This window comes from Uranotaenia lowii, chromosome 2, assembly GCF_029784155.1.
Source record: "Uranotaenia lowii strain MFRU-FL chromosome 2, ASM2978415v1, whole genome shotgun sequence".
NCBI lineage: Eukaryota > Metazoa > Arthropoda > Insecta > Diptera > Culicidae > Uranotaenia > Uranotaenia lowii.
Genome location: NC_073692.1, coordinates 243,879,802 through 243,907,456, shown reverse-complemented (window position 1 = coordinate 243,907,456; position 27,655 = coordinate 243,879,802). Strand labels below are relative to the sequence as shown.

The 27,655-nt window shown below is 34.7% G+C and overlaps 2 protein-coding genes across 5 annotated transcripts in view; one reads left to right on the top strand and one right to left on the bottom strand.

The window, feature by feature from the left end:
* Positions 1 to 27,655, top strand: part of LOC129746201 (uncharacterized) — a 380,075-nt gene that overhangs the window by 181,225 nt on the left and 171,195 nt on the right. For all 4 annotated transcript variants that reach the window (XM_055739753.1, XM_055739756.1, XM_055739755.1 and 1 more), the window contains exon 3: positions 14,598 to 14,747. In XM_055739753.1, the coding sequence (XP_055595728.1) occupies positions 14,598 to 14,747 (150 nt within the window). The remainder of the gene's footprint in view (positions 1 to 14,597; positions 14,748 to 27,655) is intronic.
* LOC129746204 (CLIP domain-containing serine protease B15-like) lies at positions 973 to 4,499 on the bottom strand. Its single transcript, XM_055739760.1, has 7 exons — positions 4,373 to 4,499; positions 4,079 to 4,305; positions 3,733 to 4,016; positions 3,373 to 3,669; positions 3,075 to 3,243; positions 1,182 to 1,372; positions 973 to 1,110 (listed from the first exon to the last, which is right to left on the bottom strand). The coding sequence occupies exons 1-5, from the start codon at positions 4,454 to 4,456 to the stop codon at positions 3,215 to 3,217; spliced, it is 921 nt and encodes a 306-aa protein (XP_055595735.1). The 5' UTR covers positions 4,457 to 4,499; the 3' UTR covers positions 973 to 1,110; positions 1,182 to 1,372; positions 3,075 to 3,214.

Here is a 27,655-nt window from a genome sequence, read left to right as displayed (position 1 = left end):
ATTCGAATAATAAGAATACGAATAATAAAATAAGACTCACTAAGGTTGCCAGGTTGGTTGGATTTTGCTCGAATTTTCCACGTTATTTGCATAATCAAAGAAAAATATAAAATGCGTGATCCCAATTATATATTTTGCATCCAAAACAATTTTTTAAGCAAATGTTATCCAAAAAAGACTGGCTGGTTTTAAACTTTAAAATCGAATGCCCGGATTTTTCAAGATTTTAGGATAAAACAGCTTGGATTTGCCCTGCCCGGATAAGTACGGAAAAATATCTGGCAAGCTTAGGTTTGAATCATTTTCGATGCTCTGGTTCCAAAATTTAAAAAAAAAAATCAAAATGGTCGGATTCTGGAATCTGTACCCAGTTTATTTTTCCTAATTTTCAGTTCGGTTCATCATTGGAACAAAATCCTGATTCAAATCTTGGTTTTGCATTTGTAACAAAAACTAGATTAATTTTCCATGTTCAAAACTCATCATACCGGAATATTGAAGGAAATATTTAAAATTACCAACCATTTTTAAGGTTTTGATTTGAATTTTTTACTCTTAATGAGATCCCTCATTTATTTTTTAAAGCTTAGAAAAAACTGGAAACTTCAAGGAAGTAAAAATCTGTGTTCTGAATAATGTTTATTAGTTTTGAACTTAAAAGCTGAATCTGAATTCTGAATCAGCACTCCAAATTTGAACCTTCTAAGTTGTACCTACAGTTTTGGGTATTGACTTGAAGACTCTATTACCGAAATTTATTTGTAGGTTGGAATTGTTTTTATTGTTCATCTCTCAGCTACACTGCAAAAAAATCTGAATTTTTAAAAGCTCTAAAATGGAAGACCCTTGTTTTTACAGGAACACTTTTTTCTAACAGCAAAGGTAGGAACTTTATCTTTTTTCAAGGGAAATGTTCGGAACGTTAAATGAAGTCACACAAATCTTTCAATTTTTTCAAATGTTTAAAAGGACCACACATATCAAATTTAGTAAATAGTGAAACATCTTGAAAGGTTTACTTTAAGAACGTATACGGGATTCCATATCAAAACAGGGTTGTCAATTTGTACACAGTAATCAACTGTTGAATTGACTTTTTTTTGACTAGGGCTAAAAGGAAAGATGTACCTAAGATCATGAGTATTTCTGTAATTATTATATTCCAATAATTATTTTCTTACCTCTTTCAATGCACTGTTAAAGATGTCATAAAGTGCTTCTATGATCGATTTATTTGAGATGGTTGAGAACTGCATGCTAGCAGAAATACGACCTTTTGAATTCATAATCGCCCCGAGCACAGAATCAAATGTATGAGAATTTTCCGGCGGAAAGTTGCGGGTGGTCGTTGTTTCCTGTGTTTTATATAAACCTAAAAAGAAATTATCAAAATTGATGAATAAATATCTTTGTAGAATTTAAATAAATCAAATCTATCAAATTGTTGAAGCAAATTTTTAAGTCAACTGAAAGATTTTCAGAAAATAAAGATTTCTTTTTATGTGCTTTATCTGTTTTGATTTTGATTTTTTTTATAATATTAGAATTTTTTCTGCATCATCCGCTATCTAAACTATTGAATTGTCATTCAAATTGCAATGCAATTGGATTAGATAGCATCCCCGTTATTTTTTAAATCTTTTATTCCCATCATTTCACCTGTTTTATGCCATCTTTCTAACAGTATCACAGCGACTGAAAGGTTTCCAACTAAATGGATGAAAGCCATTGTAGCTCCTTTTACGAAAATAAATAATCCGATTGCTGCCAAAGACTCTAGGCTAATAATTGAACTCCTAGTCAAATTTTTTTTTATTATTATCTGATGGGTTGCGCCGGGGGTTTTCAGATATTAATCAAAATTTCAAATTTGGTTTAAGTGTGCGATACACACACGTTTTGTCCAGTTTTTTTTACTATTTGAGATATTTGAGGCTAGATTTTTTGTGAAAAATTTAAAAGCCACATACACAACTTTGCCATTTTTAAACGGAAAACAAAAAATCGCACATCAAAACGCATTGAAAATTTAAAAAAATTGAAATATTGAAAAAATGAAAGTAGTTGATTTTAGTTTGAATAATAGTAAACAAGCTTCAAAGGCGTTTAAAAGTACCCTTCGCATCATCGACTTTTCTGCAAAAAAATACCTTTGTGTAGCTCATTTCACGTTGCAACTTTCATCTCAAAACATCGAAGTAGGTCATACACTTTTTGAGGAGTTATGAAAGAAATAATGACAATAAAACTCTTTTTTTTTTGCACACTTGTCATGGAATGACCCTAATATAATGGTTTATTAAACCTCTACTCTACATGACCTTTACATGACCTCGATGTTTTTTTCACATGTGACGCCGGAAGATTTACTGAAGTGGAAAACCGAAATAGGAAGCGACGGAAACTCCTTTTTACTCTCGGAATCGGAGACTCGACAGGCACATTGTTAGGATGCGTTTGATTGTTATAACTGTGTCGCAGCGTGGACAAATGGGGGGGTCAGTTTTAGCCATGAGTTGCTCATGAGTGAGGCGAGTGTGCCCCCCTTTTGATCGGATTGGATCTATCGGTCCATTTGTTTGTGGAGTTTTTTTTTACCTGCCGCTCGTTAATTTCAACCATCGGGACCTTTTTTCACTCGAAAGAAAACAAAACACAAATTGAACACCATAGCAACTAATACTGTTGCACGCAGAAAAATTGAAGCAGGCTGAAAATGCTTGGTGGGAAATCAAATTTCTTAATATTTTTCTGCGTGTCATTAGAACACATGGAGTTCTTTTTTGAATGCTAGCGCCATCCCTAGGGTATACCTCGGTCAGCCAAATAGAAATTCCATGCAGCATTTTTGCAGTATTTTTTTTTTACTTTTCGACAGAAAACTGAGCACTTTTTGAAAAGAGTTGTAATCGTTTATGATAAAAACTCGTGCCGGAACCAAACAAAATCAACAAAACTAATGTTTTATAGATAAGGCATGCTCAGCTTAGTAACCTGTCCAATGCAAAACTCTCTTAAAGACTTTAAAAAGTTTTAATAATGATTATTCTAATGAAACAAAATTTGATACCTACTCACGGTGCTTGAATTAGATCAATTTGACATCTGAGCGCTTTTTTAAATTTGTTTCTGTTTTACAGCCCTGGGGGTACACAGCGAACTAAGCAGTTGAGACACGAACCTACGGTTGATGGAATTGTAGTGCAGTGTTATATCAGTGTATCAGTAGTAAAACAGTATTTTCTGCAACAACAAAACAAAGCAACAAAACAACTATTTATCAAATTAAGCATGATGATGGCAGTTGTTCTTGGTTACTAACGTTTGTCACTGACTGTACATGTACATTGTAGAATTATGTTTCTAACTTACCTTGGACAACATCTACGATCCAGTTTAAGTGGTAGAATACGTTTGTATATATACTAGGGTACCCCTTCTTACCACATTCTGCTGGTCCGAAGCTTACCAGGCCTAGCTGAACCCAATGTTCTCCATCCTGGTACATCAACGGACCACCAGAGTCAAAAACACATGAATCCTTTCCTTGTTCACCTCCGACACAAAGTTGCGAACTATCTAGAGATGTTTGTGTTTTATATAGACTTCTGCACTGATCAAGTGATTTGCCTGGAAGCTTCACCTTCATCAATTTTCGACTGTACCTATCTGGAATATTATGATAGAAAAAAAAATAAACACAGGACAACCGTCAACATGATTTTAGCTTACAATCTTCTGTTCCACCCCATCCAGCAACTTCGAGACTCAATTCATCGAATTTCAGTGTTTTGAAACGTTCTTGAGAGGGCAAACAAATTGGCTTAATGTAATTAAAGGGATCCACATGACCTGAAAGCCTCAGCACAGCGATATCGTTTTTTGAATAGTTATCTGTATAATTGTAAAATGGGTGTATGAAAATTTGATCAATGTTCAGAATTTGGCGGCAAATCGTTCCATCCTTTGTGCAGTTCTGTTTCCTGGTCCAATCCCATTCACTTATTCGTACCACACTGGAAGAAGTTGAAAAATCCTCAAATATATAGCTTAATTTTTATAACTCTTGCTTTCATACTATCGTTGTTCAGATGCAGAATATTCTTGAGGGAAACAATGGGCCGCAGACAAAACGTGTTTCTGATTGATAAGAGACCCACCACACCATGGTATTTGACTGTCATTATCAAATATTAATGCCATCCAAGGATAATGTCGGATGGTGGAGAATTCTCCTCCAACAATTTTATCAATCATAATGTGTGAATCACATGGGATTTCGCTATCGATGATTGGGCAACACACCTAATGATTTCGCGTTTTTATAAACTCAGATAATTATTTAAATTAATGTGACTTTATAATCTCATACCATTGACGGATCATTACTGCAAGTATTTTTACGGCGGTAGTTTTGGCCTGATTGATAAATTATGGCATTAATGACATTCACCATGTGGCTGCAGTTTCTTTCAGGAATACACTTTCCATCGGTTCCATGTAGGGTTCGACAATCTTCAAACTCAGCTAAAACTACAGTCATTAGTGCAAAAATCATCAGCATCCTGAATAGAAAACAATTTGAGACCGGCTTTAAAAGATTTGATCGACAGGAAACTAACCTTATTAAATTCATTATAATACTAATGATTGTGTTAATTACGGAACACCTTTCCAAAATTATTCCCGTCCATCCAGATTGTATATTTGCTTTGGAACGTATGAAATTTCACTCAAGTTTTTGAGCTGTGTCACAGGCTTTTGGAATCAACGGACGCGAACACTTGTATGTATGCTCCCGATGACCTTTCAGTAGGACGACGAAAAATTCACTGCTGGCTCTCAATAGAAGCTGTTTCAATTATTCAGAAGTTGCTATCAATATATTATGATGGGATTTTCCCATTCCAATTATTTGCTGTTTAAGTTTATTCGAAGAAATGCTTAGCATAAGCTGATAATAATTTTCGTTAATTAAAATAATTATCAGTTGACGCATCTTATTTTCATGCGTCGGTCACATTGCTTGTGAAGAAAACTGTCTTATTTTTATGACCGTGAAAGCGAGTGAATCAGGCAGGACAGTTTTCAGACTACAGTAGAACCCCGACTTTTCTAGATAATCGGAGGAAGAGCCGACACGGATAAGAGAAACCTCGGGTAACATTTATTTGCCAGGATTTTTTTCAGCACGTTTGCGGACCGAACCAATCCGGGCTACTTTATTTAAAACCTGGAAAAATTTAGGCATTTGATTTCAAAATTGTCGACCAAAATTCGGACATCATCCGAAAAAATTTGGTCAAAACCTAGGTATTACTCATAAAAAATCAAGGAAAAAAATGTTGGAAATTTTTTTTTTACATCTAAATTTATCAGCACAGTTTAAATCGTATTTTATGCTTTCAAAAAAGCTCTAATAATTATTTTTATGAAACTTGCTCAAAAAATTTCGTTTTGGACAAATAAATAAAAAAAATTCAACACAATTTGTCGGCCAAAATTCGGGCTTTCCCATCAAATCCGGGCCGGACCGGACTTTTCCCAAATTTTGTATTAAATATCCAGGCAAACCCGGATAAAAACCGGGCAACCTGGCAACCTTAGAATAACACAAAATACAAAGTTTGAATCACGGTCACGCACTGCCTGGCCTCACTATTTTTAACACTTAGCGATTCCTGTTTTGATTCCTTATTTTCCAATTCTACACTCTAAGGAAGCAAAGCAAAAATTTGGATAGTGAAAGCGGTAAACACTTCCGACACATTCCGACGATTCGACACATTCGAATTCTTAAGAAGCTACCGCCCAAATTTGGACATTCGATGGGATTTTTTCGTTTAAAGTAGAAACGTTGCCCCAGAATATTCAATGTAAAGTGGGTTGGTCCAAAAAAATTGTGTTGAAAAAAGGGTTTTAAAAACATGTTGCAACATTTTTACAAACAAACCTTCTTTCGATTTTTGAAAGAATTTTCAACTTTCTGTTCATTCCCGTAGCGATAACAGTTAAGAAACAAAAAAAATGCGCTAAATTCAGTTCACAAAATGGAACTTGGATTTTTGATATCCTCAAACTGAATTTTGAGTTAAATTTCTTGACCGTGCAGCTATACGAAAAATTTCGCCACACTCCATTTCTGGTTCGTAAAATTTGTAAACAGAACGTGCGAACTGTTAACGTCGCGTCATCGTGAATAATGCTGGGTAGCAAGGAATATTTAAAGAAGGTAGTGCCAAGGCAGCCCTGCTCTAGTATTGATACAGGCTGAGACGTCACAATCACGAAAAATCTGGTCATTTAGTAGAACATTTTTCTTTTTCGATGATAATTCGAAGAATCTGCTGTAAATTTTCCACTTTGAAAACATGCTATTGTAGAAGGATTCTTGCTCTTTAAGATGGGTACAAAAAAAATTGCATTTTCATATAATTTTTCAATCAAATAGACCATCGAAATTCGAAAAAATGGTGGGTTTTCACCATTGAAATTTGCAAAATTTTAAAATTAGTTCAAAGTCTTCCATGAAAATGTTCAAGTCAGTGCAGTTTAAGCTCCTCATTTCAATAAAGTGATCAAAACGCATTTTTTTAAACAAAACCACAATCTTTTATTGGCATTTTAGTAAACTGAGTTAACAATCATGAATTAGTTTTGATTGTTCTACATAAGAATTGTATATGGTAAACCAGTTGGATTAAAATCATGACAATCAGTTGAACATTCAATATCTACCAGCTAGACCTTTTTAAAGTTAATATTTTCTTCATTTTTGCACGTTTTAGCTTCAAGGCGACATTGCATTAATTAATAAATTTTGAAAAAAAAACATAATGCAATCTTCAAAGGACAAAAAAACTCCATTACATAATGAAATAGAGGCCCTACAACAAAATCGAAATGAAATTGGAATTCGATTTCGTTCTAAAACGTGTTTTTCTTTGAAATTTCTAGCATTCTCACATAAATTTTCGATACAATCGTTTTTGTGACGTCACAAAAAAATCCAACATGGCTCTCGGCACTACCTTATTTAAATATTCCTTGGCTGGGTAGGGAAAATAGAATCTTATTGGAAAAAAAATAATGTGATACTGGGATCAACTCATCTAGTAGTAGCATGTATCCCGACAAGTTAAAGACAAATATCAAAAATAGATATTTTTAATATTCTCGAGCAAGGACTAATAAAATCGTGTACACGAGTGGCGATTCCCGCTCGTCTACGATTTTTACCCGTAAAGGTTCGCCAAAGCGCGAGCAGGCTGTGAAAAAAAATCCCTTAGGTTCGCGAACCATAGGAAACACGAGCGAGGCAGTCCAACCAACAGACGATTCTTTTGGATTTTGAATCCTGTCTCGCTCGTGGAAATCGTTACATACATGAAAATTTTTCCCCGCGATTTTGGCTCACGAACCATTTAGCAAAAAGGTTCATGAACTTTTTTTGAAAGGGAACGCGTGGTTATTCGATTTTCTTCCATAGGCAGGCTGTGCGTCTCTTTAGGTACGCGTACGGGTAATAAATTTTGCTTCAAGCAGCAGCAGGAAGTTCTTCATTTTCCACTGTTCTTTCAATTATTGTATGGAATATTTCTGTTTTATTTTTTAGTTTATTAATAAATTTTTTTTTTGATAACTTACAGCGTTTTAAGATTTACGAAACTCTAAATATTAAATCAAATTCATTCTGCCATGTCAACTCCTGGGTGGTCAATTGAATTAAACAAAGCTTTTTGACAAAATTATGAATTAGAATGGACACAAGAAGGCCCTAATAATGATCTTTAACAGCCGTTTAAGGAATAAATAATCAAATCAAATCTTAGAGCCTTACAATTTCATCCAAATCACTAAATTTCTGTAGTAGAGGTTGAGTGTAAAATTCCATAACTGTTTTTTAAATTTGGAAAAGACAACCACGATTCCATATGTAAAGTTTCAATAAGAAAACACAAGCAAACGTATCAATGATTATTTAGGATTAAAGTGAATATCATAAAAAATTGATAAATTAATTCAATAATCAAAGAAGAGTTTTCAAGTAATTTTTCTTAAAAAAAAACTTTCTTGAGGGGTTTTGGCTTGAGGGATACAAATATCTACGGAAACTTGCTTTTTCACCACCTATTCACATGTCCCTAAAAGTATGAAGAAATAATGAAACCCTTAGTTCCAACGGCTTTTGCAAAGAATTGAAATCTTTTTAACTTATAAGAAGACGAAACAATTTTCCAAGAAGAGAAAAAAGAGTGCGTACTTTATTTTGTCAAAGCGAAAACGGACTTTGACAACAATAACTGGACGGTAGTTTTTAAATATTACAATAAATTCATGTTATTCTCAATTCAAATCTTTTTAAATAAAAAAAATGAGTATGATACTCAATCAATGATAAAAACCGATAGAATTAATGATACGTCGGAAAATAAATTACAAATTTGCATTGTTATTTTTAAATTATAATAATCTCTAACATTAACTCTGAATCCGATCTTGATCTTACTACTGGATTTGAAATCACCGTTTATTGTCTGAATTTCCTTATATTGAGCTTCTTGAATTGATTTCTGCAATTTTTTTTATCTACCATTTTTTCGTCATTTTTATCTACTTATAATCTGAAGATTATTTTTCGATCATCAAAATTCACAACGCAACTTTAAAATGAATAACTCCAAATTAATTATTCATTATTTATGATTCAAAACTATCAAAATTCTTTTTATGGGTTCATCACTCTACACACAAAACTTTCGAGGCCGGAAATTAGCAAAATTTTGCTCAAATTTGACCAGCTAAAATCTTAGCAATCAATTTAGCAATTTTTTCGAACTAAAATTTTAGCAAACGAGAGACAAATTTAGCCGCCGCAATTTTTGCTCACTTTTCTAGCAAAAACCGGAGGAAAAGATCGCCCCAGACCTGAAATTTCAATATTTATTGTTTTTCTTTGCAATTTCTTAGGGAATGTTAGATTATTGAAAAGAATACAAAAATAAGTTTACTTTCAATTGATTTTTCTCTTTATTTCGACACTTCATGGAACTTATTTAGTTCCGATCCTGGGAACGCGAAATGCCAAGCGATCGACATCGGGGTTGTTCCGGACGCACCGCATTGAAATTCCAGCTTTGTCCCTTTCGATTTTCGGACTGTTGCAGTTAAAACCCGGAACCCCACCGGCAGCAGCAACCTAATAGGAAAAAAAAACATAAATTAAAAAACGGAAAACATTTTACACTTCTTGATCGACTCTTACCTGTTTGCATCCACTATCGATTTGGCTACCAATTTGTCGTGAACTTAGCCACCAAAAGAACCGCCAGCAACGAATTTCCGGAACGGCACTGAATCCCGTCAGTTTATTTTTTTGTCTCTACCGGCAGCGGCTGCTATCTAGAAATAAGGCGGCTAGAAAACCTTCGTTTTACTAAAATCGAGCAAGATAAACTTTCTGATTACTAAAATCAAATAAATTGTGCTTTTTGCTAACTCAAAAGTAAAAAAATATTTTTGCTAACGGAAAGTAACAGCGAATTTTTGCTAAGTGGAGCCTCGAAAGTTTTGTGTGTATGTTTCGAACTGTTAGTAAGTACGGAGTTTGTTTTTCAGATTTTATTTTAACATTTCTGAATCCGCTTATACGAATTTTGCTATTCAAATTTATATTTTCTCATTCTTTGAATAGAGTTTGGAATGGACAAATTAATGATTGAAAATTGCTTTTTCCAAATTCAAAAATATTCAGTTGAAATTCATTTTGGAATAGGGAATCCTGATTTTTGAATTGTGATCTTCTGATGACTCAATTCTAAATGAAAAAGTCACACTTTACTATTTGAATTGGGAATTCTTAATCCACAAATTAGATTCATATATTCGTAGAACTTATTTCAACACTCAGAATTCGAATTTAAATTGTACAGTTTCAAATTAAGTATCACGAATATGAAATTAAGAATTTATGAGAAAGAATTTTCAATCCTAATTTTTTAAATCAATTATATAATTTTGAATCCAGAAAAGGAATTCAAAAAAATGAATTTTGAATCGTGAACATTGAATTATTTGTTTTCAAGTTTTGTTTATAATTCGAATTTTCAGCTGAAATTAGGAATTTGAAATTATTATTTATTTACATAGTATTCCGTCTTACGACATAACTTGACGAACATAATTCCTAAAATTCACTCGGTCCATGGCAACCGTTCTCCAATTTCTCGGGCACCCCACGTTCGCCAGATCACGCTCCACTTGGTCTAACCACCTTGCTCGTTGCGCCCCTACTCGTCTTGTTCCTACCGGATTCGTGGCGAACACCTGTTTTGCAGGACAGTCATCCGGTATTCTCGCAACATGTCCCGCCCAGCGTATCCGGCCAGCTTTCACCACCTTCTGGATACTGGGTTCGCCGTAGAGTCGCGCGAGCTCGTGGTTCATCCTTCGCCTCCACACTCCGTTCTCCTGTACGCCGTCAAAGATGGTTCTTAACACTCGTCGCTCAAATACTCCGAGTGTACGCAGGTCCTCCTCGAGCAATATCCATGTCTCGTGCCCGTAGAGAACAACCGGTCTAATGAGCGTCGTATACAGGTTACACTTCGTGCGAGGGCTAAGTCTTCTCGACCGCAGTTGCTTGTGGAGTCCATAGTAGGCACGACTTCCGCTGATAACTCGCCTCCGGATCTCACGGCTGGTGTCATTGTCTGCGGTCACCAGTGAGCCGAGATAGACAAAGTCTTCGACTATCTCCAGCTCGTCGCCGTCGATCGTGACCTTGTTATTACTGGACAAGCGGAATTTGAAATATCAATCGCAAATCGTACATATTTGAAATATTTTAAAAATAAAAATCGAATATGTTCACACTAGTTCAAAGGTAGTATGTATGTCAAATTTAAGTAGTAATGAAAATCAAATAAGATGCCATTGAAAATATTTTGCAAAATGAGAATGTTCTGAAAAATATTTGAAATATTTCTGAACTAGGTATGGCTCTGTAACTTTGAAAAACTGAATAACATCAAAAATGTTGAAGACTAAGCTATGAATCACATCAAAATATTCTTTTGTATCAGTACAAACCATCCTACTTACCTACTATTTTTGTATTGTTTCATATTAAAGTCTTATGTGAAAAATTATATGAAAAATACGAAAATAATATTTTTCTATCATTCATACGATACTACAGCAAAAAAAACTTCTAAATAACTTATAACTCAAATCTATCTTATCTAAAAAGTAAGTCCCTAATTTGTCATAAGTGAGTTTCATAAATCAAAGATTATGTCAATATAAAGCCTGAGAAATACAGAAATTCAACTGAGATCATATACTCCATATTGCTAAAGTTGATTGTAATACACCAATATTTCGCTGCATCCAAAATCAGTTGAATTAAAAAAAGATCTTTTTTATTTCAAAACAGAAGTAAAAAAGCAGTTTTCAAAAATTTAAATGCAAATATTTCATTTATAATTATCTTTAACATTAATTTTGATCTTGATCTTGATCAAACTCATAGATTTTAAATCTACGTTTATTGCCTGGATTTCCTTTGATTGAGCTTGTTGAATTTTTTTCCTGCTATTTTTAATTCGTCATTATTATCTGCTCATTACTTGAAAACGATATTAGAGAAATAGCGTTTCTTTCTTATCTAATGTTGTCCGATTTCCCGGTTTTATTCGGGTTTGCCTGGACATTCAATACAAAATTTTGAAACAGTCCGGGACGGCCCTGTTGCCTGGATTTCTTTGAAAAATGCCCGGGTTTTGCCCGGTTATATTCACTTTATTTAGAAAATCAAAATAACAAACTCCTCCAAAACGGAATTTTTTGAGAAAAATAATCATGAAAGGTGTTTTGGATCTTAAAGTACGATTTAAAACCTGTCGATAAGTTCTGATGAACCAAAAAGTTTTTTGCCCAGATAACGCTCGGATTTATGGACATTTTTAAAATTAATTGCCCGGATTTTGCTAGGTTTTTATTTAAAATTGCCCGGTTTGTCCGGCTCGGAAACGCGTCAAGCGAGAAAACTAGATATCTTGTATTTGGTCCGCAATGAGTTAACATTGAAATTCTTAATTATCTTAATGGTTTTCCCTCGCTTTCAAAACTTCATAGCACGGTTAATGCCTCCTTTTTTCTGCCATGACATGAAATTTGAAATTCTAAACTTATATAGCTTTCTCAATTTGAACTTCGGAAGAAACTTGAAAATAACAAAGTGGATACAATTAAGATGCCGAAGTAGCACATTTCTAGATTGGACTTGTATTTTTTTTTATCCTTCCCACACCGCATACATCTTTTTAGGATGCGGAGGAACTTTTTATCCTTCGGATAATTAAATCAATTTTATTTCTATCTGTTACTGGGGCAGATTGCATCCTTTCGAAACTCTATATACAAATTTGCCAAATTTGACGTTGTTTAACATCAGAAAGGAAACTCCAATTCACAAATTATATACATCGTTTAAATTTACAACATTGTAAATTATTTTCAAGAAATTGTTATGAAAACTTTGAAAAATCGATTTATTCAATCTGTCCACGCGTTGCATTTAGCGCAATCAACAACCATGTGGAGACAAAATAACGAAACGGAAAACACGACCATCAAGTGTGCAATGCGTTTTCCAATTTGGTTCACGAACCAGAATCGCGAGGTTCGCGAGGTTTTCTGCCACGGCTCGCTCACGATTTTCTGGCGATCGGATTCCCCTTGAAAAAAATCCCCTACAATCACGTGTTTACTGAGTCGCGAACCTACTGTGGTCAGAACTTTTGTGAACTACGCGCGGTTTTGTTTCTTGGCTGCTCCGATTTGAATACGATTTTTTTAGTCCTTGTTCTCGAGTATAAATTTTTGCATCATTCAGTTCCACTTGCCGTTCCAAATGTTCTTTTCCTATGAATTTACTGAAATGTAAGCGTTTTTCAGCATTCCCAAAGTTCTATAAGTTCAATTGTGTAATTTCATCATCATTACTCTTATTAATTTATTTGTCTTTCATTTTGTACCTTTCATTTGATAGTATTCCTTTTATAATTTAATACTGACTTAATCGAAAAAATAACAGAGTTGACAAAATTTATAAAATTGGCATAATTTAAAAAAAAGACATAATTGAAAAACTTGACCAGATTGAAAAAAATACCAAATTTACGAAATTGACAGAACATATAGTTATAATAGAAGAAACAGAAAAAAGTGTCCAAATGTACCATTTTGACCACATTGACAAAATCGACAAAATTGACAAAACTAAAAAAAGTTGAAAAAAAATGAAAAAATTAACAAAATTGACAAAATTTATAAAATTGACAAAATTTGTACGTCTCGGTGGTCGAGTGGTTAGCGTGGTAAGACGGTAATCGCAGGTCCACTGATGGCATGGGTTCGATTCCCATCTCGGTGCTGGGTGTTAAATGTTGATCTTAAGTTGTCCACGTCATTTATTCAGTCAGTAAAGCCTAAATCGGCTAAGACGGTGTTTCATTTTTAAAATAAAATTTACATAATTGACAAAATTGACATTTAGTCAATAATGAACAAAATTGACAAAATTTACTAAACTGACTAATATGATGAAGAAAATGAGAAAAATGATAAAAATGCCGCAAATGACAAAAATGACAGAAATGATAAAATCGACAAAAATGACATGAAAGACAAAAATTACACAAATGACAAATCATATGGACAAAATTGTCAAAATTGATGAAACATACTGATAAATTGGATGAAACTGACCAAAATTGTCCAAATCGACCATTTCAGCCCAATTGAAAAAAAATTACAAAATTGGAAACAATTGACTAACTTGACTAAATTAACTAAACGACAAAAATGAAATAAAAACTTAATTGACAAATTTGCAAAATTGTAAAAATTGCAAAATTGACCAAATTGAGAAAATTGACAAAACTGGAATAATATTCAAAATTGATAAAATTAACAAAATTATCAAAATTGACAAAATTATCAAAATTGACATAATTGACAAAATTGACAAAATGACAAAATTGACAAAATGGATAAAATTGACAAAAATGGCAAAAAGACAAAATTGCAATTAATGACATTTCAAAATTGTCAAAATCTTAAATATCTATAGTTAATTCGATCGATTATTGTAACCTACGTTGAAGCATCGTATTTTTCTCTAGCAGTTGTTATTATTTTTTCATAATGTCATAGAAACGGGATCATACAAGATATTCCAGAATTCAATCATAACAAAATGTCAATTAATTTTAAATTATGTTATTTATATGAAAATAACAATTGTTTCAATATACTTTTATCCTATAAACTATTTTGAATACTAATTTCTTAAATTCATCTAGGATTTACTACGTTCGAATTATTTTAATCATAACTCAGAATTTATAAATTTATCATTTACTTATTATTTTGTGTCATGTGTATCCAAATATAATTTACAGGCTGTATGAAAGGCTGCAATCCACTGCCAAGTGTATTAAATCGGGATTTTTTTTATTATCAACCACGGATAACTTGATCTATGCAAAAATGATTGACAAACACGATTTATTTCTTTTTCTTTCTTGCAGGGCCAAGTTTGTACCTGATTTTCAACCGACGGACGAAGCAAACCCGCCTTGTACACTTCCGGTGACTGCTCAGTTGGACGGTGTAAAATACACTTCGGGCCCTCCGTCACCAGAAGAAGCCGAACGAATCATTTCGAATCTGCTACCGAGGTAGGTGTTTGATGCTGGGATTTTCCCATCTTAATCTGCGTGCAATGTAAATGTGGTCGAGTATTCTCGATGGATTCAAATATTCCTTCAATTCGTCTATAAGCTAGATTGACGACGTGACAGATTCAATTGTCATTAACAAGAAATGACTTCATCGTCATCCTTGGTTCGTTAAGAACTGAACTTAACAATTTTTTTAAATATCAAACAAAATGCCATTCTTTTTATGTACTGACTCCCGAATTACGATAACAATGCATAATTCCAACAAATTTTGTCCTTGTTCGAATTAGAAAGGTGCACTAATATTCGACACGAAAAAGATATCCGCCGAAATGTTTGCTGCGAAATCTGTCAAAAATTTAAATTTCGTTGCCTACCTGAAGGCGTTTTAAGAATAAGGATATAGAAAAGTGTATTATCATGTAATAATACATGATTTTTCGCCAAAATATGGTTGGTTTACAAAAATACGATGAGCGTGTAATTCAAGATTTGTTGTTTCATTTCTTATAATCATTGTTCTCGCCACTCTTTTCATATGGTGCGTTTTGTTCACTTGTGTTGGCGTTCTACTCCTCGGTTTGTTTTCTGGCTGTTTAAGTTTTTTACAAAAATATAATCAGAATCGTGTTTTTATTATATTTTTTCTTTATCGTATTATCGATCTGATCTCTCAATTTAGTTCTGAGAAGATTGGTATCGCCGTAAATAGCGATTATGCTTAACTGGTGCGTCTTGTACCTACAGTTTTTCCCTACTCTTTCTGTTCGCTGGTGGTTTTAGCATTTGTAAGATTTTAGCCATCATATTCTTGAAAGAGAGCATGGGTGGCCAGTCCATAGCCCGCGAACGTCTTTTTGTGGTCCACGAAGCTTTTTTTTCAGAATCCATGTTGAATTGAATGTTTTTCTTGGTCTAAAATCATTTGTAAAAAAATGTACCCAAATCTATACCAGCTACATTCGAATAAAAAAATTCTGTGAAATCTTCTTGATCGGATATAATGAATTACAAAAAGGTTACTGCTGAATAAGGTAGAAATTAAAATTACAATTTTAAAATTCTTAAAAATTGTAGATTTTTTTTCATTAGATTTACGTTCCATCTTCATCTTCGTGCCATTTCTGGTATGGTGTGACACACGTTCGTCTCAACGTGTCTGTTCTGTTTTTGCATATCATCCAGGCGCATGCTAAACGGAGCTCGGATTAGCGGGGTTCTACTGTCCAAACCATTAACTGGGGATATCGTTTGGGTTTCAAATTTTTGTTTGTGAACATTGAGAGTTTTGGTAGGTAATAATCTGAGATAATTTTGAATGAAAACGATAACTCTGTATTGTTGTTTTGATTTTTCGAAGTTAGACCACAGAGAACAGACATACAAGCTAGCCCACGAAACTTGTGCAAAAATCCCAACACCCTTTTTGAACCAATTTTTGATTTTTGGTTGGGCCACCAGATGTCTCCAAACACACCAAAGAGAACTGTCAAAACAAAGCTGAATAAGTTTAATTTAGTTTTCTATAGGTCGTATGAGCTGCTTGCATGCTTCTAGAAAATCGCTATTGAAGTTTCGTAATACGTTCATCATGTTGCATAAAAAAATAATCATAAAAGTTATTATCTTTTTCCATCAAATTTGTTAGAAATACAAAGGTTCAAACAGCTGGATGCTTAAGTTATATGTGAAAGTAACCCGCTTTGAGATGCCTAGAATCAGTACTGCTGTATGTTCTTGTATTTGACTGGACATAGGATATGCATTTTCTAACATAAATTACTGTTCAAGAAGTGAGAAATCTTATACCAAAGCTGTTAGTTATCTTAACTGTCATAGTAGTGCAAAAATAAAGAATGTGAAATTCCTCCCAGTTAAAAGTAACTCTGATTTCATTTATTTAGCAATAAATTAAAGTCGTCTATTTTACTGAGACATTGGACTCATTTTTTGTGAGTTCATATACGATTACGTCTTTTCAAAAACTGGGTACACGAAATTTGATTTGTAACTTTTGAACGGCGCAATAGATGGCACTGTTTGTAGTCAATATCTAACGTATTTTTTAGTGATAGCATTTGAAATTTTACACACTTTTTTGACGATTTTTTGTTCGAGCTTGTATGTCTGTTCTCTGTGGTTAGACGTATTTTGTCGTGGATTTCGTCATGTCGTGGACGCTTGACGAAAAAAGTTTTAAAAGTGTTCTACACCGTTGTGGAATCATTGCATTTAATTTTTTTCTTACTTTCAATACGATGTGAGGTCTTTTACAAAATCAATGAAAATACGACTTAACTAAAATATTTTTGAACTGATGTCATGAATTTTGATAAACAAGTAGATATTGACATAACGAGGTGATCTTTTGGGATGCGATCTTTTTGAAACACGGAAGAATTTAAAAGAAATTCAACATGCAATTCGAACGAAATTTGAGTGATAATTATCAAACTTCATACTCAAGCAAGTTTCATTAAACTAGAAGATTTATATGTTTGCTTTTCGTTAAATTTCAGCAGAAAAATGTATGTTTATGAAAATTAAACCAAACTCAAACAGCTCGATATGGACAAGGCGTTCTGAATTTGAGAATATCAATTTGGAAAAACTAGAAATAATTTACAGTAGAGCATAATTTATCTAGATTTCAACTAGAACCGTGAGCTAGCATGCACATATTTTAAATAATACTTAATCAAATTACGCAAAATGTGTAAAAATCATTGCCAAATCTCAAAAATCGGTCTGTCCTACGTTCAAAATTTGGATCCAAAACAAGTAGGTGGCAAAAATTAGTAAGGTATTAAAATGAATCTCTACTTAAGGTAACACAGGCATTTGAGGCCATTTTTCTTTATTATAGGATTTGTTTTCTTTAAATTATAAACAAAAACTTATTGGCTTGCGGGCAAATCTGATTTTTTAAAATTTGTACCGCATGTTGAAAATCATGGCCACCAAGACTTAGAGTTGAGTTATTTAGTTCTCTTCAAAGAAACATGAAGTTTCATTGAGATCCTATATGTGTGTGTTGGTTTTGTTAATTAAAGAACGCGGTACCCTTTCTTTTTTCTCATGTTTTTAAGCTTCTCTAAGCTGTAGCTTTTCCAACTGCTGTTCAAACAGTTGTTTTTAGTATGGATTGTTAAATCTTCACGTTTTAACAATTTGCGCAAAAAGTAAGTTGAATTAATTATTGATTTTGATTGCATGCGGATTTTAGTAAACCCCGTCCTAAGACAGGGGTTGGATTTTACAGGGGGATGGATATGAATCAGATTCCAAATCGAAATTGTGTCTTGAAAATGACTCAACGAAAAAACTAATTAAAAAGAGCAACTACAGAATGTCACACGATTTTTTTCATATTGTAGATGTAGATAATTTATAGATTTAAAAATGAAACCATTTTTTTCTACGTAAATTGATTCATAACTTGTCGCTTTGCTGTTTGTACATGTTCGAAGAAATATTACTGTTGGTGCATACATTCAGGAGTAAAACTAATTGGATACCGTCGACTTGCTAAAAACTTAATGTCCACAGATAATCATACCGCTTGTACTTCAAAAGTTTTAAGGTTGATGGTACATCAAATTGACGTAATCAGAAAATTATCGATTAAACCAGTTATTTTCAAATTTTAAAACATTCTATTTCCACCCTACTAAGAAAACGGGGTAAGTTGCAACAAACTTTATTTTTATGAAAAACTTTAAAAATTGTTAGTTTTTTTTAAATATATAAGTGATTTCATAACGCATAAAGCATCAATTGCAATTTGGTTTTGTTCGATTACATTTTTTCTGTCAAAAATGTTTTTAAAGAAAAAAACATAAATGTGCTGCATACATTTAGGGGTAAAAAATTCTTCTAGTTAAAATCATAAAAATCAATATTTGAAATTAACAAACGCGTGATGCAAAAAAATCATATTCCGTCACTTGGAAATGAGATTTAAAAGGTGAATCATTGAATTGCATTTTGATGCATTTTAACTCTGACTGAAAACTGAATTTTAAGAATATTTATTTAAAAAAAACTAGTGATTGTTCGAAAAATATTTTCACACCAACAGTGTTGAAATAGGATAGTGAAATCTATAAAAAGTTTATAGGCAATCCGTCAAATGGGTAAAGTTTTCTTTTTGAGTAAGAAATTGACATCTGGATAAAAAAGGGGAGTTCTATACAAAATACTACTCTTCCTTTAGTCACCAGTTTTTGATTTTATTTTTTGAACGGATTTTTTTAAATTATTGATTATTTGTTTTTTTTTGTGAAAAAGATTTTGAACCTATCCGGAAATACAGTATGTATGATAAATGTTCTCGAAAAAGATCAAAACTAATTTCAAAATAATTGTCTAAATATTATCAGCGGTGGGCAAAGGCGAAGAAGAATCAAGTTTGAGGCAAATTGACTTTAATCTAAAAAGCATCGTACATATGTTGTTCTGTTTCTGCTAAGCTGTGCTATTTTGGCAATCTAAAAGCTTTCACGATTCTATTTTGTCCTCTTCACAAGACGCCAATATTGCTTATTGGTTTCCTCCGATGTTTGGTGCGGTTTCGTTGTTACGGGCGTGTGGCATAAAATGTAGTGCATACATATTCCACTACTGAATGCTTCCAGGCTGCTGCAAGTCATGCAAAGGAACATTTCCCGGAGGATGCTCGAGAGTTTTATTACTGCGGATGCATGTCACATTGAGCTGAATTTATTTTCCGATTACATTTATCTCTGTTTCCGTTTCCATCAATTGCTTTTCTATTGCAACTTCGATGCGCTCTACGGAAAGTGTGCGATCTCATATTGAGAATCAATCATATGTGTATATTTTCTTTATCAATAGGAATTACGAAAAAGATAAAACATTACAAACATTTCAGATTTACCAAGCAAATCTTAACTGCCACATCCGACACAGTTCCAATGGATTGTTTTCAATTGACAACAATCTGTAACATGAGTAAAATTAAACACCGTAGACAATAAACAGCACAAAGGGGTGGCTTTGTGATTGCTTAATATCAAATTCCAATACCAGAACTTCGGTGAGTTTTAGGGTGTGGGTGAAGTCCTAGTCCAAGCGAAGAACAACAACAACAGAAGCAGCATTTTATGACTTCCGTGACAATGTCCTATCAAGTTACAATAAAATCGGTTGAATGTGACATGCGATGATATACCTACACAATACCTATGTACCTACTAATAAAAGTAACTGAGGAGGGATATAGCAAATCCGCGTGTGTTTTTATGGCTGCTGTAAAAAAGGTTCAAAACATGACACTTTAACTTTCGCCGATATGAGGGAGTGTCGATTTTTTCCGAAACTCTATTCAGTTTCAGAACAACTTCCGGTTATGTAACAATAATGAACCAGTAATCAACGAAATAAGTTATCTACTTGATAATAAAATACAAAGAGCCAATTTCTTTTGATCAACAGTAGGAAAGAATGGGGATAATTGATCCCCTTTTCTTATTTCCGTCATATCTTTTTGGGAAAATTTAGCAACTCGCCGTCTTTTACATTTTCTGACAGCGCGTAATTTCAAGTTTATATGTTCAAAAGTTAGAACGTTACATGAACTCGTAGATGAACTAGAAGCATTTTCCTGAGACGAAAAAAATTGTGATATTTTTTAAGTTAAAGAGGCTTGATCCTTAATTCAGGTTGCCCAGACCCTCTGCAAAAATCTAGTAAAATCCGAAGCTCCATTGTCCGTTGATTATTTTTTGCCATATTAGTTCCCATTTCACAGTTTGTGACTGTTTGTGAGTATCAGACAAAGAGAATTCTAAAAGTTTGTCTACTACCCTACAGTCATTGCATACTTTAAGGCGCATTTTTTTTAGTATTGAGATAAATACAGTATTTTGAGTCTTATTAACAGATTATAACTGATTGAAAATTAGTTTATGAATAAATATAAGAAATTTCGTGATAAGCAATGATCACGATCCATTCAGAAGAAAAATTTAGCTTTTTGGACTCTACACGGAGAAAAATATATAGATTTATCAGCGATATTACGCGTCTACATGAACATAAATATGATTGTTTGGTTCTGACCCGAAAATACAATCAAGCCAACAATCTGAAGAATGTTTTGAATTCACCTTGACAATTCATTAGTTAAAGATGGCTTATCTTCATCCATTTAGGGCGGCCCCGTAATAAATTCAAACGTTTAGCTGTTGGTAGTAAAACTAAATTAATCAATTCAGAAGTATTATAATCAGTTTAAAACAAGCAAATACTGATTTTTGTAACACACCTAGTATCACTGGCGAGGCCGCCCCAAATCGAAATTTGAGGCTATGGCTGAGGCCAATTTCTAGTCAATACTATCTTACTTATTGAAACTGCATCAAAAGCTCCCTTTATGTCTAGAAACACTGGAAGCCATTTGCTCACGTTTAGCGTACGCCATTTGTGTCTCTGAAGACAGCAGAGCAAGACAATCGTTTGTCCCTTTGCCCCTTCGAAACCCAAATTTATTTATTGATTGGTCTTTGGTTAAATCGCTTTAGGGAATTCACTGGCAATGGATCCAGTGCGGTTTTTTGGGCTCCGAAACAGCAGCCACTTCCTCTGAACACTATTGTGCAAACAACTCCATTTATAACTCCGAATCAGTAAAAGCGGCTCTCAACTCATCTGCTGCGGAGGTGGTGACCCAAGATCCCATGAATTTCAATTCAACCGCTCCTGCACCGAATGAAACTGCTCGTCGAAATATCTCTTTGTACTACCAAAACGCAGGTGGAATCCGTACTAAGATAACTGCTTTTAACAACGCGCTTTGTGCTAGCGATTATGATTGTATTATGATCTCAGAAACTTGGTTGAATGATAAATTTCATAATAGTGAACTATCGTCACATTACCTCATTTATCGCTGCGATCGAAGTTCCGAGACTAGCACCGCACAACGAGGAGGAGGTGTCTTGATTGGCGTTAAGAAGGAACTGAATGCAATCCCGATAACTTTAGAGAACTGCGAAAATCTTGAACAAATCGTTGTAAAACTGCATCTACCTCCGGCCTAACAGCAGCATAAGGAACTATGAAATGCACTTTTCAGCAGTTCAACAAATCATGAAGTTGACCACCGCACGGGACTCAGTCATCGTTGTTGGAGATTACAACTTCCCACACTTACAATGGTCCTTTGACCAAGACATAAATAGTTATTTACCGATAAACGCCTCTTCTGAAGCTGAGATTTTAATGACTGAAATGCTTCTTTCTGCCGGTTTATATCAACAATGCAACATCGCTAACGATAATATGCGCCTTTTGGATCTTGTCTTCTCAAATAACCCTGACAATCTGGTGATGTTCGAATCTCCCATCGCGATCATTCCTACTGACCGTCATCACAAGCCTCTCAACTTATGTATAGAAACCTACCTGGATCCCGCGCCAGACGAATGCATAGGAGATCTTGATTTCGATTTCAATAAATGCAATTTTGAGCTGGTCGCAGCTGCTTTAGATTCAACGAGCTGGGAATTCCTCGGTGATGCTGACAACGTCAATACTGCAGTTGATGCGTTCTATACAAATCTTTACTCCGTTTTGAAACGAATCGTCCCCCTGAAGCGCCCACAAAGACACCAGTCATTCAGACATGAGTGGTGGAACTCTGAGCATCGACGGCTGCGAAATCAGCTACGAAAGGCCCGCAAGAATTTCATCAAGAATCGTACCGAAAACCAGAGACATCGTTTGAGAAACTTAGAACGAGACTTTAAAGCGCTTAATGAGCAGCTTTACCGCCAACATATCTTGCGCCTCCAAGAAAACCTTAAAAATGACCCAGCATCATTTTGGAGACACTTTAAAAACAAAAAACGAAACGCAACTATCCCTGTAGATGTCAGTTTCAACGGCGTTACTTCACGTAACATAACTGAATCCACGAACATGTTTGCCGATTTTTTCCAAAGTGTTTTCAGTTCCTCCGACATTGTAGCAAACAACAACTACCTAGCCTCCATACAATCCCATGACGTGAATTTACCTTTGCCTTGACTCACGGAGCAGGAAGTATACGAGCAATTGTCCGCAGCCGATCCAACTAAAGGTCCCGGTCCAGACAACATACCTCCGACGGTTTTGAAACATTGCGCTGCATCACTAGCTGCCCCCATTTGCTGTCTATTCAATCGCTCACTGAGAGAAAGGGTATTTCCAAGCGTGTGGCGAATTGCGGCGATCACTCCTATCTACAAATCGGGAAATACACACTGCGTCGAAAACTATCGGCCAATTTCGCTTCTGTGTTCGATCTCCAAAATTTTTGAAGTACTCATACATGGACGACTGTACGCTGCTGCCAAACCATTGATCTCCGATTCTCAGCACGGTTTCGTTAAAAAAAGGTCAACTGTCACCAATTTAATGTGTTACGTGAGCTCGTTGAGTAACAATCTGGAAAAAGGTTGTCAAGTTGATTCTATTTACATCGATCTCGCGAAGGCGTTCGACCGCGTTCCGCACAAGATACTAATAGCAAAGATGGATCAACTTGGCTTTCCAATCTGGTTGCTCGAGTGGATTTCGTCGTACCTATCACATCGCCACGCTTACACGAAGCTCAAAAATACATGCTCGAAGACATTTGCCACCCCGTCAGGAGTTCCTCAGGGAAGTCACCTGGGACCGCTGCTTTTCATCATTTTCGTGAATGACTTGTGTGCCACGCTTCAATCCGATACGCTCCTGTACGCCGACGATCTGAAGCTTTTCAGAAAGGTCGTCAGTGAAGTTGATTGCCTTGCCTTGCAAGCCGATATTGCTAGACTTGATAACTGGTGTCATCTTTACGGAATGCTGGCTAACGCTAAAAAATGTAAGGTTGTCAATTTTTCCCGTGCACGTCGTGTTATCAATTTTGAATACCAACTTTGCGGAGAAAGCCTGGAGAATGTGTCGTCTATTCTGGACTTAGGTGTAAAAATTGATAACAGGCTTACATTTGCCGAGCACATCGCGCTTACCGCAGCTAAAGGATTTGCAATTCTCGGATTTCTGCGTCGAAACACTCGTGATTTTGATGACATTTACGCTTTGAAAGCCGTCTATTGCTCTTCGGTACGTAGCATCTTGGAGTATGCTGCACAGGTGTGGGCTCCCTATCAGAGCGCACAATGCTACCGCCTCGAACGTGTTCAGCGTAGTTTTGTTAGGTACGCTCTACGTCGCCTTCCTTGGAATGAACCGCTTTGGCTTCCACCATATGAGCAAAGATGTGCCTTAATAAACCTAGCCACACTCGAAAAACGCCGAACCGAACTGCAGCAAACCTTCATATGTGATGTGTTAACTTACCGCATTGACTCAGCATACATTCTCCAACGGGTCAATATGTATGCATCCACTAGGACACTCCGACAACGCCAGTTTCTCTGGATACCTTACCACCGTACTACTTATGGAAGAAACCATCCGATAGATAAATGTTGTGAACGTTTCAATTTAGTGTACCATCTGTTCGATTTTAACATGAGTAAGCGTAGTTTTAAATTAGTTTTAAGCAGATTCCCTTAGATTTTAAGATATAAGTCTGCATGGTAATTTAACCAAAGACCAATCAATAAAATAAATAAATTGAGTATCTGAAAGGAAACCATTTGTTTCCACCCATTTGTCCAAACGAAACAAGATCATTTTCTCCATCAATTTGGGTATACAAGACAACATCGCTATTGGACGGTACGAATTGGGATCAGACGCTGGTTTTCCGGGCTTTTGGATAGCAATTACTCTCACTTGTCTCCAATCTTGGGGAACAATGTTATGCTCCAAGAATTGATTCAATAAATTTAACAAGCGAAATTTTGCAGCATCCGAAAGATTTTTTAACAAGTTCAATTTGATTTTATCAATTCCCGGAGCAGAATTGTTGTAAGAGAGCAAGGGCAAGGGCAAGTGAGAATTCGACCATCGAATAGCTGGAGTCCAGACCACAACTATCTGGAGGCACGTTCCGGATTATCCTTTGCACAGGTGTCGAATCTGGACAGACTTTCCGAGAGAAGTTGAATATCCATCTATGTGAATATTCCTCACTTTCATTCGAAGATGATCGATTACGCATGCTTTTCCGGGCTTTTGGATAGCAATTACTCTCACTTGTCTCCAATCTTGGGGAACAATGTTATGCTCCAAGAATTGATTCAATAAATTTAACAAGCGAAATTTTGCAGCATCCGAAAGATTTTTTAACAAGTTCAATTTGATTTTATCAATTCCCGGAGCAGAATTGTTGTAAGAGAGCAAGGGCAAGGGCAAGTGAGAATTCGACCATCGAATAGCTGGAGTCCAGACCACAACTATCTGGAGGCACGTTCCGGATTATCCTTTGCACAGGTGTCGAATCTGGACAGACTTTCCGAGAGAAGTTGAATATCCATCTATGTGAATATTCCTCACTTTCATTCGAAGATGATCGATTACGCATGCTTTGTGCAACTTTCCACAAGGTACTCAAGGATGTTTCTCGTGATAAACCACCCACAAAATTCCTCCAATACGCCTTTTTCTTCCCCTTGATTTATTTTTTGAACTGATTTTCAAGGGAAACATATTCTTCAAAAAGGACAAGGGTTCCAGGTTTTTGAAAATCCTTGAATGCTTTCGATTTGTCCTTATAATCTTGGAACACTGCTGGTCCCACCATGGATAAGGGGGCCTTCGAGGAACAGATGAATCTGGGATGGGTTTTGTTTGAGCGTACTTTCATATATTGAAGTGTTTGAACAGTGTTGTACTACGTACAATGTACATTAGACCGCAAAAAATGATTTTTTGCTCCCATATGTTTTTCCGATGTCTTTTGGGTCACCAAGCATCAGTGTAAAAGTTGAGAAAATTTAGTTGATTCCTGAGTTAGGGCAACGCGTTTCAACTTTGTATGGAAATTCGTATGGAAGAAGAAATTTTTGCACATTAAATTATGTAGTAAATTCATATAAGCTTGAAATGAAGTCGATCTTTGATTTTTGGTGTTGACTATTCTTTAAGCTTAATTTTTTGCTAACATGCCAAGCAGCTAAGAATTTCATGAAAAAAGTCATAACCATTTCAAAATGAAAAATCTGATTCCATTGAAAAGTACTTAAAAACGGCAGACTTTGCTTGCTAGTGCTGTTAATAATTCCATGAAATGTTTTTGCAAAGGTAATTTAAATCAATAAATTCTCTGGCTATGCAAAGCACTTTTTTATGTATAACATTGAATAACTTTTCTGGAGTACAAGTTAGGTTTGTGCTTTGTTTACATGAATTGTACTGCAAGAATCAAGCAATATTTTTCATCCAAAGTTGATTTTTTTTAACTCTTAGTACATCTCTGGCGATATTTAAATGAAAAATTTTGTTTTCCTATACAAATTTTCATACAAAACTAAAACTCGTTGCGCTAGTTCAGGATTGAATGGACCGCTTCCAAATTTTTTATTGCTTTTTTCTGGCAGCAAAAACAACCAAAAAAAGTTATGGAAGGTGTAAAAATTTAAGAATTACCATACAAAGCTTGCAGCGGTCTAATGTACATATAATAAGAAAATTTAATTACAGAATCATTCAATAAAATTTTTTTGATAACCCTAAATTTGTGATTTTTTTTTAAATCTTATGTTAATATTTCTGTGAAATACATTCGAAATTCCACAAATGATTTTCCGTTTCGAAATTATTACCGTTCACTGTCTTAATAGTTTGAAATAAATTAAAATAAGTAAAGTACTTAGCTTAGCTATTTTACAGGGACTCGAGTTTTCAGGACAGGTGATTTTTTGGACATCCGGAAATTTGTTCCACCTAGCGTAGCGGTCCACAGCATTTCAGGAACAATGAAAAGTATCCTGGTTTAGAGCTTGAGAAACATCTGAAGGAATCATCTGGGTGATTTGATTTCTTCACAATTTTTACATTTTCCAATTTTTCACTTTTCACGATAAAATTTGAAATTTTAACGGGAAGAAAAAAAAACATTCTTTAAGAAACCCCGCCATTTCCGGAACTATCCCATTCGCCTTTTATTAGATTTTATAACCTACCCACACGGGGGGTAATATTTCATTGATTTTCACTCCATGCATTTGAAAAAACTTCCATTTCCGGAACCGTTCGCAATTATTTTTGCATTAAAACATTCAAATTAAATGAAAATTTTCTCGAACTCCGATTCCTGAGGAGTTAACAACGTAACTTAACACTAAAGTTCATCTTTTCTCGGTAGTGTTGACAGGCGCAACTAGAACTATCTTTCCCGATTATTCGAAGCACTGTTTTTCATTAATCAATTTTCATTTTCACTTGAAAAACATGATTTTTTCCGAAATTTGTAATCAGCACAGAAAAAAACACGTGTGATCGAACCGAGTCCACGCCTACTACTCAAATCATTAAAAAAAATGTTTGGAGGGATGAAGTATGAAAATAAACAAACGCGTGATGCAAAACAATCATATTCAGGCATATGGAAACGAGAGTTAAAAGGTGAATCTTTGATTTGCATTTTGATGCATTTAAGCCCAGACTGGTAACTGAATTATAATATTTTTTTTTTCAAATTGGTGACTGTCCGAAAAATATGTCTACACCAACAGTGTTGGTATAGGATAATAAAAGCAATATTAAGTTTGTAGGTGTATCATTAAGCCTATCTGTTATACTGGAAAAAGTTTTTGACAGCTGCAAAAATGTAAAAAAAAAATCATCTATTGCTAATTTTTTTAAATTTTCTAGGAGAAACAAAAACTTTAAAAAATCTATCTCACGATGTGAGAAACTATTTCATCATCTTTAAATTGCGACCCAGAGATGGGTCTTGACTCAAACATTCAGTCAGCGAAACTTTTTTTTTTTTTTTTTTTGTA